General features: G+C 45.9%; 1 protein-coding gene across 1 annotated transcript in view; it reads left to right on the top strand.

Moving 5' to 3' along the window:
- Med27 (mediator complex subunit 27) overlaps positions 1 to 20,759 on the top strand; it is a 181,055-nt gene that overhangs the window by 120,944 nt on the left and 39,352 nt on the right. Inside the window, exon 4 of the mRNA XM_034495275.2 lies at positions 3,495 to 3,588. Within this exon, the coding sequence (XP_034351166.1) occupies positions 3,495 to 3,588 (94 nt within the window). The remainder of the gene's footprint in view (positions 1 to 3,494; positions 3,589 to 20,759) is intronic.

Genomic DNA, 20,759 nt, shown 5'->3' on the forward strand with positions numbered 1-20,759 from the left:
TACTCCTGTGAAGGCCATTTAAAGAAACAAGAAAACAAGGCTTAGGGCCCAGGTGTATGTTATATCTAGGAATGTGGGTAGAGAGGGTAGTGGTTTCTGCTGCCACAGAGACACTGAGCAGCAAGTCTGCAGTCCCATCCCAGGAAGCCTTTGGGAACCTGGGAGGGAGGGGTTCCTGCTTTTCTCTGCACAAGCTCATCTCCCAAACCACTGAATTGCCTGGTCTTCATTAGGGATAGGGCAGAGAAACAGAAACTTAAAAGTTAACTTTCTGCCTGAAAATACTGAAGACTCACACCTTGATCTAGGCCTGTGGTTTCTGGAGGTTTGTGTTTCCAGTCTAGTTCTTAGGCTAGCTAGCTGAGTGTTAGAGGAAAGGAAAACCCAGCATCTCCACTTTGAAAGGCTCCTGTAATGTAAATAGGAACAGCAATCCTTCCAAGTTATTACCCTGTTAACAGGTTGACAGATATGTGCAAATTGTGACTCACTGCTCAATTTGGCTCCAAATTAATCTTTCCGCGGGCAGCACAGGCCGCGTCTGCTCAAGTGTAAACTCGTCACCACTGCGGTGTGCTGCTTGTTTGCCTTCACTCCAAAGGTAAAAGTTAAAGTAATTTGATTCTGCCACAACGTGGAGTGTGACATATGGTGGCAGTGTGGGAGGAGAGCAAGCCGTTCCTACCTGTCCTTAGCCGGGCTCTGTAAGCGTGGTGCTGGCACACTCTTCGAGCACCGTACTGACACAAGCAGCGCCTGCTCGCTGTCTTGGGAGGTAGCATTCTAGAAGCGTTGCCAAAGACCACCCCACACACACCAGCCCCCACTCTCAGCAGAAAGAAAGCCATTTTTGTCTCCAGACTTTTAATCTGGTGTGGCAAGCCTCCCTGGTTTCTGTCAAGTTACTAGTGGCTCATTTGTATCTCTAAGGCTGGGTCTATTTAAAAATGAAATGTTTTGATTTCTGCATCTAAAATCTAGACACTGTTTTCCTCAGCTAAAGGTGCAGCTGACTTTCTTTGGTCTCTTTGGCAAATGCATAATGTCACCTGTAACAAAGGAATCTGCATCTCCTTTATGTTAGGCCTGCAGAGAAAAACAGTCTCCTTAAAATTCATTTCTGCTCAATGGAATTTTCAAATGAGTTTGCTGAGCCTTATCTAAGATCACAGGCAGGTGGGTGAGCAGGGAGGAAACCACAACAAACCCACCCACCCTGGGCCTCTTAATTGTGCTGTGCCTTCGGTAGATACCTTTCCAAGGGACTCTCTTTTCTCTGCCACAACTTTCCCTTCCAAATGAAAGTCCTATATATTGATAATAGAGTCCAAAAATAACCAGGGTTGCCCACTGCATCTCTGGATGCAATGAACAAAATCTGGACCAGATGGCTAGTTTGGAATTCTAGGAAAGTATAGAGTGAGGTTGCCTTCAAGTTTGTGTGCAGCCCAGGATCATCACATAACCCCCACTGTTCAGGTTTTCTGGCCTGCTAAGGAGCCGGATTTCCAGGTGGTATGCTGAAGGTTTCAAGGTGAAAGATATGAGAGGTAGGTTATGATGGTCTTTGTGCCGAACTTGTGCATATTCATCCAGCTCCCTTCCAGAGCTATGATGGCTATTGATTGAAGACTGTGCACAAGACCCTCCCTGCCCCTCACATTAGCATATACTTAGCAGTGACCTCCACTCACACAGGACAGAGGCTGTTTGCTTCTGCTGAGTCTCAGGAAATGGGTTGAAAGCACACATATAGATTAGGGGAAGTATCTGAAGGTGAGCATCTGAGCATTGCCAGTGCCTGAATTGGCATGGTTTTGTCATGCATCTTCTGTTGGTTCAGTAGACACTAGGCAGTGCCATGCTGGTGCCTTCCTCTCTCCCAGTCATCTCTGCAATTAAGTTATGTTTAGATGCCATGAGGTACTATAAGGCTGTGAGTCAGGAGATCGCCAAAGATCCCCTGACTGTTCTCAGTCACCAGGAATGACACTTTTGAAGCTGTTACATCTTGGTAGTGTGGGGCCTTACCTTGAAGAAGTGCCTGGAGCAACTTGGGCTCTTCACAGCCAGCCTCACACGATAGTCCTCTTGAAAGGGGAAGCTGGCTGCTGCCGTGGCTGTGGAACCCGTGGGCTGCTTAGGGTCCACCAGAATCCCCCACACCGCCTTTCCCAGGAGCACTCTGGCCAGCACTGCCTCTTTTCACACCCACCTGTCCACTGCCCTTGTTAGTTACTAGGCCTTCTGCAGCCTTTCCTGCCCTCCTTCAACATGAAAACCCAACAAGACAGTCCTGAGAACCACTTTCTGACTTCCTTGGCAGACAGATGGCCTTCTTTTGCACTGCTTCTCACAAGCCTCAGGTTTCCAGTTGAAATTTCATATCACATGATCAAGGAGCTCCTCGCTGCTTTTCCCTCAGAAACTATACCTTAACATGTCCCTGATGTAGTGAGCATGTAATTTAATTTACTACCCCTTAATAGCTAGTTTTGGATTTTGGCTGCTGGCTTATATGCACCTTTTGTGTTGGTGTGGGTAGACAGTGAACTGGCAGGGTGTCCTGTGTAAGGAGCAGAGCCAGCTCTGTCTGTGCTGTGGGCCGGCATGTTCTCCGTGAGCCTCCACTGCAGGGCAGGAGGGCTCTTGGAATCACCCACCATCATGCATGTCATCTGTGAGATTTTAGTAACTACCTGCCACTGTGCCTCATGCTTAATGCCAGTGGTCTCAGTGACTATTCAGCCCTGGGAGATGCAGGCTCCACTGGGTCAGGGGAGGGATGAAAATGGAGCTGCTAGTTTACCTGATGTATTTGACTATGCTAAGAAAGGTTTTAGAGTCCAGAGTTGAGGAATAGAGTGGTAAATAGGGACATAGAAGGCTGAGCAAATAAAAGCCAAACAGAAACCACGAAAACGGAAAGCCTGCCAGATTCAACTAGAGAAGGCATGGCCAAAGCACAGGCCTACAGTGTGCCTACAGTGGAGTCCTGTATAAGAGACATACATATCCCAGTTGAAAGTTAGGGTGAGCCTTTAATCCCAGCACTTGGGAGGCAGAGGCAGGCGGATTTCTAAGTTCGAGGCCAGCCTGGTCTACAGAGTGAGTTCCAGGACAGCCAGGGCTACACAGAGAAACCCTGTCTTGAAAAACAAAACAAAAAAAGAGAAAGAAAGAAAGAAAGAAAGAAAGAAGACAGACGAAAGAAAGAAAGAAAGAAAGAAAGAAAGAAAGAAAGAAAGAAAGAAAAGAAAAGAAAGTTAGGGTGGATTTAGGCACCTTATTTAAAATATAAATATAATCACTTAAAACAAGCCCCTCTGCAAAGGGTCATGGGAGGAAAAAGGAAAAGGTTTTCATGAGAGGCCTTGTAATCTTGTCTTCTTTAAAAGGTATCACACCAACTAAAAGTTGGTTAAGTATGAGATAAAGTCTTCCAGCCTCCGACAGGACCCCAGTTCATACTTGTGTACTTCTTCCACACCCAGGTATGTGGATGACGTGATCAGCCGCATTGACAGAATGTTTCCAGAAATGTCCATTCACTTATCGAGACCCAATGGGACTTCAGCAATGCTTCTGGTAAGATCCACTTGCCTGTTTATGGGACATGTTGAGGAAAAACCTGTCTTCAAATTCAGCTTCCTGTGGAAGCTGAGATGATACAGTCAGTAAAGTGCCTCAGTTTAAATCCCAGCTCATGTACACAACCAAAAGCTGTGTGTGCTAACATGTACTGTAAGCTTAGTGCTGGACAGTGGAGGCAGAGGGCCCTGCAGCATGCTGCCATGGTAGCCCAGCTGAATGATGGGTAACAAACCTTGTCTGAAAAAAGATAAGGTTGGGGGTGACAGCTGGCTTCCACCTCTGGTCCCTACACACCAACCTATATGGTTTCTCATGCTGTGGTAACCCCCAACCATAAAATTACTTTTGTTGCTACTTCATAACAGTAATTTTGCTACTGTTTTAAATTGTAATGTAAATACCTGTTTTCTGATGGGGTCGAGACCCACAGGATAGAGCCATTGCTTTAGCATAGACACTGCACTCTGAAACCTTGCATTTGAGTACATTGCAGTCCCAGGTAAGGGAGAGAGAAGGTACTATAAGCTGTTTGACCTCAAGTCAGATCATGTGACAGCCCCCCCAACAGCAATGGGTAAATTTTATATTTTCTCTAAGAGATTATACTGGGCGATTCTCAGCTGGTATCCTGCTAAAGAAAATGAACACACTGTGGCCTCAGGACTTAGTGGTTCATGAAAGTCATTTACCACTCTCACGTGTTAGGAGAAAGCCTCTGGCCCTTTGCTGTCACTGAGTTCTGATTCTGTTGTTTCTGTTGGCTTTGAACTGAGAATTCTGGCCTCACAGTCCACTAATGTACACACTGACCAAAGACAGTGTGCTTGGAGTCAAGTGGCCTAAGAATGTGTTGTGGTATCCATGAGAAGGTTTCTGGTGTCCATGCGGTGATCGGTGCCCAAGGAGCCCCTCCTGGGACACATGTTTCACGGCAGTATGTACAGGGATGGGCTTTGTTGGGTACCAGGAAGGCATATAGCATTGCTGCCTTGGGTCTCCTATAAGCTGCTACTGCTATGGTGTTTACCTTTGTATCACCATATGGATCCCAGTCACCCAGGCAAGCCCTTCTTCACCCAGCCCTCCCATCTTGGAAAAGCTGATTGTTTATGGGTGTTTCTTTTGACTGGTGATGGAAAGGATGTAAACTTCCTATGTTTGCAATGTTTCATTTTTGTGTGTATTCGATATATAGATATAGATAGACTTCTGAAGTCCATTTGAGCAGTTTTTTCATCTTGGGCCAAAATATAAAGAAAATGATATAGTACGGTATTCCTTTGATAGGAAAATAAAGCAGCTTTCTTTATATAAAAGGTATTTTCTGCTCCCTCAAGCATACTCACCATGCATGTAAGGTCCCCTCGGACCTCACAGCAGTGCACGGATCCTGTTGGAAGACTTGACAGGTATCAAAGAGTTAATAAAGATAAAAACAAAGTATCCTCAGCAAAATAGGCTTGGTCACATTATTTCCAGGTCATTAAGCTTCCATTTCATGAAGAGGATAAGAATTTGGCATTGAGCCGGGCAGTGGTGGCGCACGCCTTTAATCCCAGCACTTGGGAGGCAGAGGCAGGCGGATTTCTGAGTTCGAGGCCAGCCTGGTCTACAGAGTGAGTTCCAGGACAGCCAGGGATACACAGAGAAACCCTGTCTCGAAAAACCAAAAAAAAAAAAAAAAGAATTTGGCATTGAGTGAGATGAGCAGAATTAGGGGCAGGCAGGTAGGACACTTGAGTTTCTACCACCTGACAAAACAGGCAGCTTGGGCCTGCCAGCCTCAGCCACCTACTCATGGAGCCTCTGTTATGATAGCTGATAAGAGAGCATGGGGCTCCCTGCAAAGGAAAGACTCCATAGTACACATAACATGCTTAACCAACAAGGGCTGTCAGGCCTGTGCGCCTCTGGCGGCCTTGTGCTACCTGTCTTTGGTGACACACAACTAGTCAGTGGCGCTTGTTTATAGTAGAGGTGGGCGATTCGGTCAGAATCTCATGGCAGGTGAGTGACCATACTTTGGCCATACCTGCTTTATTTGGCTTCTCCTTCAAGCAGTGGCATTGCCGTAGGTTGCAATGCTCTAAGACAGTGTGATGTCCATTCTCCACCTTCTGGATGAATGTGAGAGACAACTGTCACCTTGTGTGTGAAGGAGTCAGGAATGGCCGCTGCTGCCTCCTCACCACCTTCGAAAGTCACCCATTCCCTGACTTCAGCGGCCATGCCTGAAGATCTGCAATGCACCACCACAGGAGACATAGGCAAGGAAAGACTTCCTGGAGATGGCTCTCGAAAGGTGGGCAGGAAGCGGGACTGGAAAGAAGGGGCAGCTGTGGGACTTGGAATAGGACAGGCCAGCAGTCTCCCATGCTTTATAAGTGAAGTGACATTTCATCCCGAAGCCGGGAGCAAAGCCTGTCCAGCTCATGTAAGCGAACAAAGCTGTCTCATGAAACAGGATCCTCACATGGTAGAGACCCAGCTGACTCACCCAGTGGAACAAACAACTGGTTTCCATGAAGCTTCAGACATGGGCTGGAGCACTGCCCTTCTGGTACCCTGGGATTTATCATCCTGCCTCCCACCCACGTCACCCTGGAAGGAGCTTCCTGGTGGCCTCACCAGAAGTTGCTCTCCTCCCTTTGTTGGGCTGGACAGTCAGGACTTGGATGCCCTCCACAAGTGTGAGGAGTGGAGTGGAAGTAATTCCCAAAGGGACTGAGAAAGCACCCCTGCACTTGATAAATGCGCTGCAGGGAGGATGGCAGGGAGGACGGGCTGTGGCCTGTGTAGCACTCTTCTATTCTCCCAGCAGCCCCAGCTGTGTTCATCTGACTGGGACCCCTCCCCACCCCCCAATCCTGTCAGCAAGCCTCCAGGGTATGTTGTCTGAGGACAAACAACTCATTCTGATGGCATAAATGGATCTTTAGACGACCAGGCACTGTGCTGGTGACTTTTTTTCTTTAAAAAAAAAAAATGTAATTGGATAGCTATACTTATAATGTATATGTAAATTAGAAAGCTCACCACTTAGTTGAGAAGCAGGGCAAAGCCAGCATGGGTTCCCTATAGCTTTGCCACCTGAGGTCACGTTCCTGAGAACAGCACTCCTTCTCCCTTGTACATCTGTGTGCTCTATGTGCATGTGTCCCTAACTGTCATGGAACTTTTAGCTGTATAAAAATAGTACCATGCTGTGTGTGTTGTTTCTGCCATGTATACTGTTACAGTCCATCCCATGACTCTTCACATGGTATTTCTGTTGCCGAGATATGCTGGGATTCTTTCCAGCTTTGCATTTTATATTACACACACACAACACACACACACGCACACAGTCTTAAACCCCAGTCAAAGTCTCAGTTCCCCTAATTTCACTGATGTTAGAAGCCTCTAGTTTCTGCTGTGTAAGTAGAGAGAAGGTTCTTGCAGAATTCTGCATCTGCATAGGAATCGGCAGAGTTACTGACCCAGGCAGTCCATGGATGAAAGGCAGGTCTGGGTGAACCCATTTTGGTGTTCTCACTCTCTAGGCAATTGCTGCCAGGCGGTCTGCAACTGGGATCCCACAGCTTTAGTTGGCAGCCTCTCCACTGTGTAGAAGGCATGGGGGAAACAGGGCAAGTTGACACTTTCTGGTGCTTCTATCTTAAGCAGTTGGGGTCTGTGTGGCTCATCCAAAGCCAAAGTGACTCTGTTGTTTTTTAAGCACCAGGGCTTCAAGCCCCTCAGAAGCAGGAGCCATCACCTGAGAGAACACACTGTGACCTGTACCACCAGGGCAGCATGCGTGCAAGCTGGGATGAGGCTAGAGGCAAGTAAGTGCCTAGTAAAACTAGCTGAATACAGAAGAGACAGAAAGCATGGTTGACCTCACTGTGTGCTTGGTCCACTGGCTAGAGTAGAACTCTATCCTCTACCTCCACACTTGCTCCTTGAAAGGGACTGAACTGGCTTGGTCCTGAAACCAGCCAGCCAATTGCTGGGGAAGTCTCCTTTGGTCTCTTCGTGAGCCTTAGATCATCACTTGTGGCCTGTACACCAGACTAGCTAATGTGCCTCTCGTGTGCAGCAGACAGTGCTCGGCTTGCTGGGAGCGGTCCTGCTGTGTGTGAGTTAGTAGCTCATGGTATAATGAGGGCTGTTTCTGTTCTCTCAGGGATGATCTCAGTCATCCAAAAATAAACCTAGCTGTGTTGGTATTTAGTTCCAGCTAATCTACTGCCTAGCATTCCATTATTAATTTTCCTCCAACAGTCAAAATATTGTAAGAGCTTAACTGAGTCAGACTGGAACAAGCTGCTGGCTTCTCGTGTCGCTTAACACAGTATCATCTCCGGTTTTTGACTGATCAACTAGGTATAAGAAAATGGAGCTTTCACTGTAATGTTTGAAATGTACTCTGGTAGTTTGTAATCTTTATTTAAATGTTAATTTGGTTTACAAAAACCTCAAGTTTGTGTACACATCTCCCCAGAGCTACACCTTAGCCCTCCTGCCTCGATGGTACCTCCTTCCTTAAGCCATTGGACACGCTACTCCATCTCACTCTGCCCATTATTTAAGGTTGGGAGATTCCCTAACACTTAAACTGTTCCCCTGCTTCCACTTGGACTTCCTCACTGAGTTCAGGAGCTCTAGTGCCTGAGTCATCCTCAGGCTCACAGGGTAGTTTCCCACAAATGCACATTCCTTGCAGGCCACCAAGAAATCCTGAATTGGTGGCCCTATGCCCTATGCTCTGTTCCCCAAGAGCAGCTGGAGCTATGGAGTACATTTTTGAGAAGCATGTTAACTCCTGGGGAGATGACAATCTGCCCGCATACACATTGAGAGCCACTGCCCTGCAGCCAGCAGTTCTGCTTCTGCAAGTGAATCTAAGAAACTTCCCCGGCCTCGCTTGTTTTACAAACACACAGGGACTAATCAGACACCAACTAGAGTTCCCTGGAACTCTAGCCTTTTGGCATGTCCCGCCTTGGTGTCAGAGTGACACGTGAGCTGTGCTGGGGAAGTTCACCCTGCCATTCAGTGAATTCTCTCTACAGCACCAGGCAAGAAGGGCGTAGCCCTCAGTGCTGCAGTCCCCATGCTGCCGTCTAGAGTGGAACCAGAGACAGCCACAGTTGCCTCGCCTAGGTTAGAATGAAAGGGTTCAGGAGCACAAGTGAGTTGGGAAGGTGGAAAAGAGGAGAGGTGTTGTGGGGGTTGGGCAGTATGCTCAGGACCAAGACCCTCAGGAAGTGTAGTGAAGCAAGGTCCAAGAGAGGTAACCCAGGGAAAGAGAGACTCATCAGGTCAGCTGGAGAACAGGAAGCCACCCAAGTCAGTCTTGGCCTCCCAGGGCTCAGAAGGTTGTGAAATTTTGTAAGTTGGTTTTATCCTAATCTTGGATTAACACACGCTGTTGCTAATCTAGACATGACCCTTTCATATTTATTTAATAATATTGAGTGGCTGAAGAGATGGCTCATAGGTTAGTGCTTGCTGTTTTTCAAATGGATGAGAGTTCAGTGCCTCCCACATTGGGGAGCTCACAACCACCTGTAGCCCCAGCTCTAGGAGTTCCAGTGCCATCTTCTGGTCTCCACGGGCATCTGCATGCATGTGGACACACACATGCATAAATAAATATTTTGTACAGACACATATGCATACATAAATTTTTTAATGTCAGCTAAGTGGAAGTACAGTATCTACCATGTAAGTTCTCCCGGCCATCCCACACAGGACTCTGTCCTCCTCCCTTTGCACATCACTTCTTTGGGGTGGGGCTTTATTTAGATTGCTAAGTATAATTTTTCATATCTTCATTTTTAATTCAATATAGTTGGAAGATTTTTTTTTAAAGATTTACTTATTTTTTATTTGTAAGAGTACACTGTAGCTGTCTTCAGACACACTAGAAGAGTGCATTGGATACCATTACAGATGGTTGTGAGTCACTATGTGGTTGCTGGGAATTGAACTCAGGACCTCTGGAAGATCAGTCAGTGTTCTTAATTGCTGAGCCATCTCTCCAGCCCGATATTATGTTGTTTTTAAGAACTAATTTTTTTTACTCATCCTAATTTTTTCACTAATGTTTTGCCCATTGTTTTGTTTAGTACATTTTATTCAAATTGTTGGGGTACTCGTTTTTCTGATAGGAAATGTTCTGTTATTTTGTTTTCGGATTATAAACAGCTCTGCTCAGAGTATTACTGACCCTTGCTTTTGGTCCTGATGGCTAAAGGTTACTTCATCCTCCTCCCACCCAGTGTCACCTCTGCCTTGCCCTTGCTCTAGGTTTCACTGTGTGTGACCTTGCTTGGCTTAGGGCAGCATTTGTTCCTTTGGTGATTTGTTTTGTTTTTAATAATTTTCTAAAATTATAATTACATCATTTCTGCTTCCCCTTCCTCCCTCCAAAGTCTTTGATATATCCCCCACCCCTTGCTCTCTTTCAAATGCATGGCCTCTTTAATTGTTGTGACCTGTGTGTGTGTGTGTGTGTGTGTGTGTGTGTGTGTGTGTGTGTGTCTGTGTCTGTGTGTCTGTGTGTGTTTACACAACCTGTTCGGACTGTATGATATGTTACTGTATGATATTACAGTGGTTCTTGACTTGATTGTTGCCTCCTAAGAGATATGCAGCAATGCCTAGAGGTATTTTTAAGACACTTTAATGTAGGCATCTGAGTGGGCAGGGACTAGAGATTCTGTTCACACGCTCTCCTGCGGTGAGCCAGAGCAGCCCAGCAATCCAAGGCAGTGGTTGAAGCCTGGCTCAGTGCACAGGTGTTCATCTTCCAGACAGTTGCACTAATTTATCCACACCAGCAACTCTGGATTCTGGACTTCTCCCAGCCCTCTAAAGACTAAGGCCTTCAACTTAACTGTCCATCAGACACTCCTGATGTCCACCTATGCCATAATTCTGTGCTGCAGCAGCAGTGTTTGCCAGAGCGAGCAGAACCTGAGTTCTAACACCTTTGTTATTGCACTGATGCTATGTGAGTTTTTGTCAAGGCTGTTATCACTAACATCCTACTTTACAAGCCTGATAAGAAAACATGGGCTTTGTACTTCTCTACTCTTGTGAGTCTGTGTATTTCAAATGTGTAGGAAGTCCGCATGTACGCACTTGTGTGGGAAGTCCGCGTGTACGCACTTGTGTGGGAAGTCCGCGTGTACGCACTTGTAGAGACCATAGGTGACATTGAGTGTCTCCTCTATTACTACTATACTGTTTTTGAGGCAGGGTCTCACTATGCAACCCTGGCTGGCCTACAACTCACTATGTAGCCCAGGCTGGCCTCCAACTCACAGAAATCCATCTACCTCTGCCTCCCAAGTGCTAGGATTAAAGATGCATGGTACCATGACCAGCTTACAGCTTCTTTTTTGAAACAAGTTCTCTCAGTGAATGTGGAGTTCACTATTTCAGTAAGACTTCCTGGCCAGGAAGCCCTCAGAATCCAATGGTCTCTACCTCCCTAAAGATGTTGGTTTCCAAAACTCCATTCTTCTAAGGTAGCAATTCCCAAATTGTGGTCTGAGAGCAAGAAGCTGCCTTTCCCAGGGTGCCAAGAGATCAAATTGCTTTAAGGCAGATAGGAGGTCTCCCTCTCCATTCCTCTTTCCCCAATTCTCATGTCCACAGTGGGGTTCAAGCTCCTTAATGCTGGGGGACAACGCTGTGTGCTGAGCTCTCTTGGGGCAGTGAGTCCCCGTGCTTTAGGTGCACCTCCATTCTCATTCCCATTGCATTAAGTACTGATAGCTCCGTCCCATAGATGCAGTGGTTCCTAGAGCTCCTCAACCATTCTCAGTAGAAAGAGGTCCTGAGACTAAAGGATGAAAGCTACTGCTTTGAGAAGAAATGTCTCCGAGCATTACAAACACCAGAACAGCTGAGCACTGGTGTACACACTACTCCAGAGGCTGCAACCAGAGGATCACTTAAGCTCTAGAGTTTGAGATCAGGCTGCAGAACATGGGAAGACCACAAAATTAAGATTTAAAAAATATGTATCCAAGACATTGAATGTATCAGATCGATCTCAAAAACAACAACACTCTAAAATTATTATTATTATGGCATTCATAATGAGAAATTTATCCAGCTACTAAAACCCTTAATACAAATTAAAAACACGGGAATTTGGGACTTCCCACCAGATGATTATCTGTTTCTTCAGCCAGTTAATTTTGTAGCCAGGAGATGAGCAGAGAAAGTAGGATGACTAGGGGAGTGAACTGCAGTGGGCAAAGGGAAGGCAAACCTTGCCTGAGTCCTTTCTTAGACACACAGACTTCTGTCAGATGTTAGTGCTTTGCTAGGCGAGGTCAGAGCCTCATCTCATATTTTATATGAGGCTTACTTCAACTTGCCTCACCAGCCACCAAAAAGGAAGAAAAGATGGATAGATAGAGCAAAATCACAGTCATTTTGCTTTTAAGTACTCTCTTCCTTTATTCTTATGCTATCTGAAATATTACTGGTGACTCTACACACCCATGTTTCTTCCTATACACAGTATAGAAACCACAAACACGTGAAGCCACAAAATTCTACCATAACTACAGCCAGAAAGCCTGCACACTGGTGCCTCTCAGAAGGAGGGAGCACACGATTGTAGAAAGCTGTTGTTTGTGTTGTCACTGTCACCTTCTACAGAGTGAAACTAGCCTCACACTGAAGCATACTGTACTGCACCTAGAGGAAGTTCTAGAGCAGTGTTTACTGGTTGGACGGAAGAGGCAGGCACTGGCGGGCAATGATGAGAAACACTTCACAAAGAAGAATCATCTGAATTCTACACTTGTCCAGTTTTACAGACCTGTGCACATTTCAGTCATGGACAGATTTACCCAAATGTTTTTTAATGACCATTGAGTTCTGTTTAGCTGTGCTGCTCCAGGGTCTAGGGGGAATATGTAATGGCATATGCAATTGCCAGCTGTGTCAAAGGCATCAGGTCCTGGTGAGAGCAGGGAGGTGGGTGAAAGAAAGCCTACCTGTGTCCACCGGAGCAGAGAGACAGGGGTGTCTACTCTGCCACTTTGTCAACTTTTTTGATGTTTGAAGTTTTCATACTAAAATCTGATGAGATAAACCTTCCTCAGTCTTTAAGAAAACAGCCCCCCCCCCAAAAAAAAAAAAAAAGAAAAGAAAACAGATTCCAGATCCCACAGAGCAAAAGACTAGAACGCCATACTCCAGACTGTCTTTAGTATCCTCGAGTAGCATTCAGAAAGATGGGGAAAAAACCCAACACTTTATAAAGTCAGAAAAACTGGATACCAGTTGTACTTAGGAAAATGAGAGCTTTATCACAGAAATTCTAAGTCTGAACTTGAGGTGCAAATAAAAACATATTCATGGAAAATCTAATAACAAGCACCAGGGAAGTAGACCGCTGAGAGAGTAACGAGAAGGTGACCAGTGTGCAGTTGGAGAAATTATTAGGATGAGGCACATGCTAAGAGAGACTGTGTGCAAACCATCCTACGTGCACATGTCAGAGTTCTGGGGAGAGCATAATGATATGTAAAACTAAATAGACCCAGAAAGTAAAGCCAATGCCTAATCTAAGCACTAAAAGGGGCCACTGGGAACCTGGCATAGTTACCTAGGAACCCCCAGACGTATCTACAGCTCAGGAGTCACGCTTCAAAGATAATACCTCAGGACTTCCAAGCAAGAGTTCAAATAACTTGAAAGCCCCCAAAAGATCGCCTGATTTTACAGTCGTTTGTCACTACACTGCTCAAAACAGCAAATAGGGCTGGAGAAGTGGTTCGGCAAGTTAAGAACACTTATTGTTCTTACAGCAGATCTGACATTTCTGATCTCTGCCCTACCTGTACATGCACTCACATACATACACACTCATGGCCAAGTGCACACACATACATAGACACCCTCACACACTAAAGAGTACACACACATACGTCACACACAACGCATATACTCATGCAGGCACACATGTACCTAATTCAAAATAATAAAGATAAGTATTTTTTTTAAAACCAACAAGGAATGACTCCTCAGTTAAGAATGTTTGCTGATCTTATAGAGGTCTTAAGTTCAGTTCTCAGTACCTATCTTGAGCAGCTTAAAACCACATATAACTCCAGTTCCACTTCCAGTGCCCTCTTCTGACCTCCCCTAGGCACCAGTATGCTTGTGGTGTACATACCTATGTGCAAATAAACATTCATACATGTAAAATTCAAAAAATATAAGCAAGACAGCAATATTTCAAAGAAGAGCCAGGGACACATTTGTGTTCTTTCAAGTACTAAGGCCAGTGAGAGGTCATTTGAGCATGTCAAGATTTAGCATCTGTGCACCTCCCTAGAGCTTCCCAGCCAAAAGAAAGTAGGCTGCTTAGCCCCAGGGCAAGCTGAGCAGGGCACAAGCAAGGTAGTCAGGAGGGTGGGGAGAGAACCTATAAGCATTGTGTTCATGAGGGACCCATAAAGGTGCAGATGGAATAAGTGTATTGATTTTTGTTTATGCACTCAGTGAGAATCAAGGATATTCCTATATACTAAAGAAACAAGAGGTTAAGGTGTTGCATAAGAAAATGGAGTCTGAAGGTGTTAGCATGTTGAGGAACAAAGGTAAGCGTGAAAACTATAGACCTAATTAGAAAACAAAGGGCTGGAATATAGCTTAGTTAACCCAACCCGCGGGTTCTAGTTATTCGTGGGTCTCAAGGGGGATCTCACCTGAAAAGGAACATGGGCGAGAGAAAGGACGAGACCAAGGGAATAGATACTCATCAAAGGTCTCAGTTAATGTGAAAGCAACTCTCACTTATACAGGGAAATGGGGAGGGAGTTACAATGCAAGGAAGAAGAGCAGTCCATATCGAAGTCAGCCATCTGGGGAGACATCCTGATGGGACATCCTTGTGGTCCTTCTCATATCGAAGTCAGTCACCAGAGGGACGTCCTGTGGTTTTATCTCGTTCCAGTAAGCTGCTGTTCTGATATCAGGAGCACTTCCTTGTGGAAGCTGTACTTCCTCAAGCTTAGGCAAGTCGTGGGAAGATTTCAACTGGTCTCCAGCACTTAGTGGTAGAGCATTTGCCTAGCATGCATGAGGCCCTGGGTTCCATCACCAGCATCAACAGAAAGAAAGTAGGCATGGTGAGTACATCCTGCTTTCAGGATGAGGCAGGGGACTGCAAGTTTCAGGTCAGTCTGAGCTGTCTGTTATACACTGTCTCAAAACCTCCACACACAGGAATAAAGGAACGAAAAGAGGTAGAAACTGGGAGGGGATATCCAAGAACATTAAACGTGATATATCTAACTATGGCATCAAATTGAGAACACACATATTAGTCACATCAATAATACACATACTAACAGACTTTCAGAGGTGCCACTAAAGCGCTTAGGGAAAAAGAAGTATGCATCAAAGAATAGGAACAACTAAAAAGGAAAGATACATGGGGAGTGTTCTTAAAGCATACCTAGAAATCTATAGGAGTTAAAATATATGGCCCTTGCTTGTGGTGGACAACCAGACTAGAAAACTAAAATAGACCATGGTTAATGTGGAAATCGAGCAGATGGTACAGGTGACATCTGTAGTCAGTGGGGCCACAGCCACAGCAAGGAGAAAACCTTCAGAGAGTCAAAAAAAAAAATCCTACCAAACCAAGACAACTGGCATACTGGGGAATGTATGTAACAAGCGTCCTGTGTGCAGAGATACAGCTTGGAAATTCTTCTGCTAATTTTAAAAATAAAGCGGCAAATATTAAAATGGGACTAAAATGGGGAAAGCATTAACATACACACAGTACTTAAATAGATGAAAGATGTCTATCCTCCTCCTCAGAGAGATGTGGATTAAAACGTCATTGAGAGCGGTCTCCTGCCTATCAGGTTAGCAGTACTGAAAAAGCCATGCCTATATTCTGCTGCGGAGGCAAGGGGATGGGCCTCTTGTCGATGCTGATGGCAGTGTGGGCCACTTAGAGGAAGACCTTCAGTGTCTGCTATGTCTGTGAAACTGTGTTTGCAGATGCCTTTGACCAGCAGGGCCTATGCAAGGAGGTGACCCTGAAGACTCCTTCCAACAGTATGAAAGCAGATATGTGCAGCTGTTGGTTACGGGGTTGTTTGTAAGTGCAGTCTTTGGGTAACCTGCACACTCGGAGGAGGATGACTGAGGAGATCAAGAAGCAGCCACACAATGGAGCCACACAGCTTCTGTTCTCATCTTTGAAAGATGGAGGACCTGTGACCTATGGGAAGTGACTTCCAGGGTGGGCCATTATTTAAGGAGAAAAGCAGATGCTTTTTTCAATACAGCCCCTCTTTGTAAGGAGAGAGGAAACATCCATTAACACACATGGAGGGTAGCCCTGAAACAAAGCCGTCTGTGAGGAGGCAGTTGAGAGAGGCACGTCAAGCAGCGGGCTGGACGTGCGTGAGACAGGTGCGTGTCAGGCAGAGTGACTCTGGAGCTTCTGACTAGAAGTCCAGAGTAGGGTATTTATCTTTTTTGCTTTTGTTTTTAAACAAAAGTAATATGGTTGGAATTAAAGAAAGCTAAGTCTATTTCAATCAAAGTATGTGTTCACTCCTTGAGGTGGGGAAGAAAGAGAAGCAACCTGAGAATCTTTGAGCATGGGGTTTGCCCTAGCCTTTCCACTGAGTGCCGCGATAGCTGTGAGCTGAGTAGTGCAGTGGTGGTGGTGGTCGGCTTCACACTGGTAGGAACTGGTACGTCTGAAGCCCTGTGTGTATAGGATAGAGCACATACAGACACAGGAGGCTATCTCTGTGGCGTTGCCTGGCAACTGGAAGTGTTAGTATATACAGAGATGCTGGTGTGTCTGTGCATGCAGGGGTGCCCTGACCCTGTCTGCTAAGGTCTAGATGAGAGCTCAAAGGCAGTGAGCACCGCTCTCTCCTTGTGTTGGTCTCTGAACGCCAGTCTGACTTACTAGCAGGAACCCTTTGAGTAAGCAGCTGAGAACAGAACAAGGTGAGCCTGGGGCATCTTGCTGTGACAGAAAATAAGGGAAATAGCCAGAGAATTATTGAGGGGCATAGATACAGATACCGTTTTGAAGAGGCCCCTACTAAGCACACCTGGGGCATGAGAGTGCCAAAACAATGACATCATGATTATAAGCCACAGAGTCAGTCCAGTCGTCATCTGTGAATCTGCCTGATAAAATGAACAAAGTATTGGGAGGCATCAGTGTGACCTCACAGTAGCTGTGGGGAAAGAGAGCTTAAATGTGGAAGGAAGAGCTTAAATGTGGTTAGGCAAGGTTTCAGACTTATGTTGTTGCTCTGAGTGCAGGCTCCTTGCCAGAGAGGAACTGAGGACTGAGCAAATGAAAACTGGGACCTAAAAAGGGACAAAGGCCCCAGGAAGCTGTGTGCATGCCTGCACTTCCAAAGTCTCTCAGCTAAACTCTGTTCTGTGCTTCTGTGGAGATAACACTCATACCACATTTAAGCATTTTGAAGGCCAGTGGCTTTGGGTTTTGTGGGGATAAGTGGCACTCTGTGTAGGTGCTCCCTGGCATTACCCGCCCCTCCTCCTCTGAAACCGCTCTTCTGACCTCAGTGTTCTCCCTTGAGTTGTGAGACCTCAACTTCACTCTGGGATGTTCTGTGAGTCTGGAGGAGAGGGCGGGATTTTTCTTTAGAAAGGAAGTTCATTCCTAGGGAAAGTTCTGGAACTGAGTCCTTTCTGGAATTTCTGGTGCCTCCCAGAACAGCTGCCATTTCCTCACCCTGCTTTCTGTTCATTTCTTTGCACATTTGTGCTTCTTTTAAGAGACTTTCGGGGGGCTTACAGGTCAGGTGGTGTGAGGTACTGCACTCACACACGGTAGTCCTGTGGAGGTTGCAGAAGGTGCTGGAGAGTGGAGGATGTCCAGTGTCTCATCGCTGGTGCTGATGGCACAAAGGAAGTATTGTGGGTCTCAGATACCAAGTCATTCAGGCAAGGGCACAAGTGGTTTTTGTTTTGTTTCCTAATTTCTCCAAGTTCTTTATGCTTTTCCTTGATTCCCCCCAAACTGCTTCCTAAGTATCCATTGCGTCTCTAGCTTCTTTAATTAGCTGTAGGACAGCCCTTCACAGAAATGCTGTGTACCTGCATCCATTTACAGATGAGTGGGAACTCAACGCATCCTAAAATCCCCTCGAAATACTGCCTCCAAAGTGAGAACAGCCTACTTTGGAGACCTAGGCTGTCACCTTTGCCACAAAGGTCGACCCCTTTTCCCAGCAGTCCTTAGCCTCAGTGTTCCCAGTGATGCCCTTTGAACCCTCAGCTCCATCTGTGTGTGTTCCAGCTGCTGTGTCCAGGGAGCTTCGACTCTGAGTCCAGCTCCCCAGGCTGGTGTTTGTTGCAGTGAATTTAACTGCCCTCTCTAAGGGCAATTTCAATACCAAGGGAGTAGTGGCGGATGTTACAGTCTAAGTGCTTGTGTATCTGATGTGAAAGTGACGTAGGACAGAAACAGCCACCATTGGCTTTTCTGAGGCAAGGTGAAGCTGTGTGAACGTTCACCATTCAGAAGACTGCCCTCCCGGCCTTAACTGTGTGTTTGTCTCAGGCTGACTAGATTGATTTATTCCGTAGTAAATGTTGGGCCAGTTTTCAAGCCAGATAACTTATCTTACACTCTGCCCCCAATTTGGCCTTATTTTGTTCCAGTGTGTCCCCTTGTCCTGCAACAAATGTTTATTGATCAGCCATTGAAAGATAGCCCAGCCCCTCCTCTCCAGCAATGCTGTCACCGACCACAACCCGATGCTTCATACACACTACTCCCCTTGAGCTATCTGCTCTGCCTCAGGCACCCCCCCCCCCCCCCGCCGCCCTGGTGCACAAGAGAAAGAAAGCCTCCTCACAGATGCCTGGTGTGGTTATGATAGTGTGGCCTCAGATTACCTTTTCCCCTTCTCCTTTCTGCCTAGCCATGCTCTGAGGTACCACTGTGCACAGGCCTTTATAACCGTCGCAAAGGTGAAGGGCCGAGATCTGCCTGTGAGCAGGCAGATCTGTTGTGTTCCATGTATGCAGTTAGACCTCCATAGCCCTTTCTACTGAACCTAGGACCTTTACGAAGCAAGGTTCTCCTGGGCCGTCCTTCCACACCACAAAGAATCAGCCTCGACTGCCACTGATCCTGTTAGAAAGCACCAGTGTTGAGCAGTAGGTAGTCTGGACCTCAGCATTTGTATTTGGCCCATGGAGCCTTATGGTTCAATTCCTGCTCCAGTCGTCTGTAATGCACTGCCAGCGTGCCTGATGCTTCCAGAGCTGGAGCTTCTTGAAAGAGCTGTTAGCATGGGAGTCCAGGCTGCTCTTATCGTTATGTGATCGGGTTGTCTTGATTCAGATTTATACACTGCAGTTGAATCTCGTTAGCCCCAATTCACACAGTGTAGACCAAGCATGTAAATAAACAGCTGAGACCTTCCTGGGCTGTATTAAAGCTTTAGCCCATTTCGAAGTAATGCATCTTAGCACATCTTAACACAGCACCCAGTCTGCACATGTGGCTTTGCCTCCTGTTAATCTTCTCATTGGATCCACTGAATAAGATAGCATTTACTCAGTTTCAATCCGAGTGCCATGTATAGTCCAGCTGTTGACTGCTGGATTAAAGGATGAGCATGAATCTGTACCAGGATGGTCTGTGGCCTTGTTAGCTATATAATGTGAGACTTTATTTAGAATTAGTTATACTGACTATTTTTCTGTAGTCAGAACAGCAGTTATCAACCTGCAGCACAATCATAATGACCCCGGATGGTGGGGACTGTAGCACACACAGGCTCTGTAGGCACATACCTGGTGTCTACTTGTGGGCTGTATTCCCATTAGTGCTTCTATAACATGGAGCTGAGGGAAGTCCTGCCTCTTGGGACTGGTCACAACAGAAGACACACAACAGGAGTTTATGATGGGCACCATGCCCATAGTTCGGAGAATACCACTTCGTTTTTGGTAGTGCCAGAGATGGAACCCCAGCTCTCCAGAGAGGATCTTCAGATTACCTGGGTGCTGCTTGGTTTGTTTTGGATGTTTTCTTTAGTTTGTGCAGTGTAAGCATAGAGCCCTGACCCCACATACTCTAGGCAAGTATTCCACTGACCACAGCCCTAATCCATAGTGATAATTAAAACTACTGGGATGAAAAAGATCTGGAGCCCCTACCAACCCACTGCCCTGAAGTGAAAGCAGATCCTCATAGCAAGCCATCCAGGAAGAAGTAAGCTGAAAGACCATGGAAGCAGACAGAAACAGGAGGGAAAGCGGTATCCTGTGATTGCTCCTACCTGCAACAAGCCGCCTCTCACCGGCCTCTCACCAGGACATGTCAGTGCCATTTCCTAGGTGAGGAAACTTGGAGTGAAGAGGGCCCCCGAGGTTGTGTCCAGTACGGCCCAAACTTGCAGCGAGTTCCTTGAAACATCAGAGCCCTGGTCTCCTCTGTCACCCTCTGCCATTATCCCTAAAAAGTTGCACAGTTTCATCAAAGACATACAAAAAGCTCCTAAAATATGTAGGTAACTGGGGGGATGTGTTGAAATGAATTGAGTTTTGTAAAGCTTTTTAAAAGAATGATGGTTTTGATAAAATTTAATTTTGGTGGAAAATGCTTTCTGAAAATACTTGAGATGTTCCCGGTTCTACTTCCTCCCTGCACACAGGCTTTATCAAATGATTTTTTTGTTGATAAATTTAGTGTTCATTTGGGACTTACATGTAGATTGTACCTACCCTCAAAGGGAAAGAGGATTTTATAGTTTCCATTCATTCTCATTAAAATCAGAACATTTGCATCGTAGCTTTTACATCTAGTTCCAGGAATTTTAAGGAGTCTGATTGTATGGAAGTGGGTCGTATTAATTGCAAATGGGCCCGACATCTGCTTGCTAACATGGAGGGCTTTTTTTTTTAGCCCCGTTTTGTTTTTATATACGATCTACCAGGGTGATTAGGCAAGAGCTACGGCTGCTGCTGTTGGAAGACTGGGCTCTCAGAGGCTTAGAACGCACCCATAAAAATGGATTTAAGAGTGAGTCTCTGAAAGTTCTTGAACTGGGAGCAATTAGACATCTGAGACTTGATGGGTTTCTATCCACAGTCTGTTAGGAAGCTGTCTT

Source organism: Arvicanthis niloticus, chromosome 2 (assembly GCF_011762505.2).
Source record: "Arvicanthis niloticus isolate mArvNil1 chromosome 2, mArvNil1.pat.X, whole genome shotgun sequence".
NCBI lineage: Eukaryota > Metazoa > Chordata > Mammalia > Rodentia > Muridae > Arvicanthis > Arvicanthis niloticus.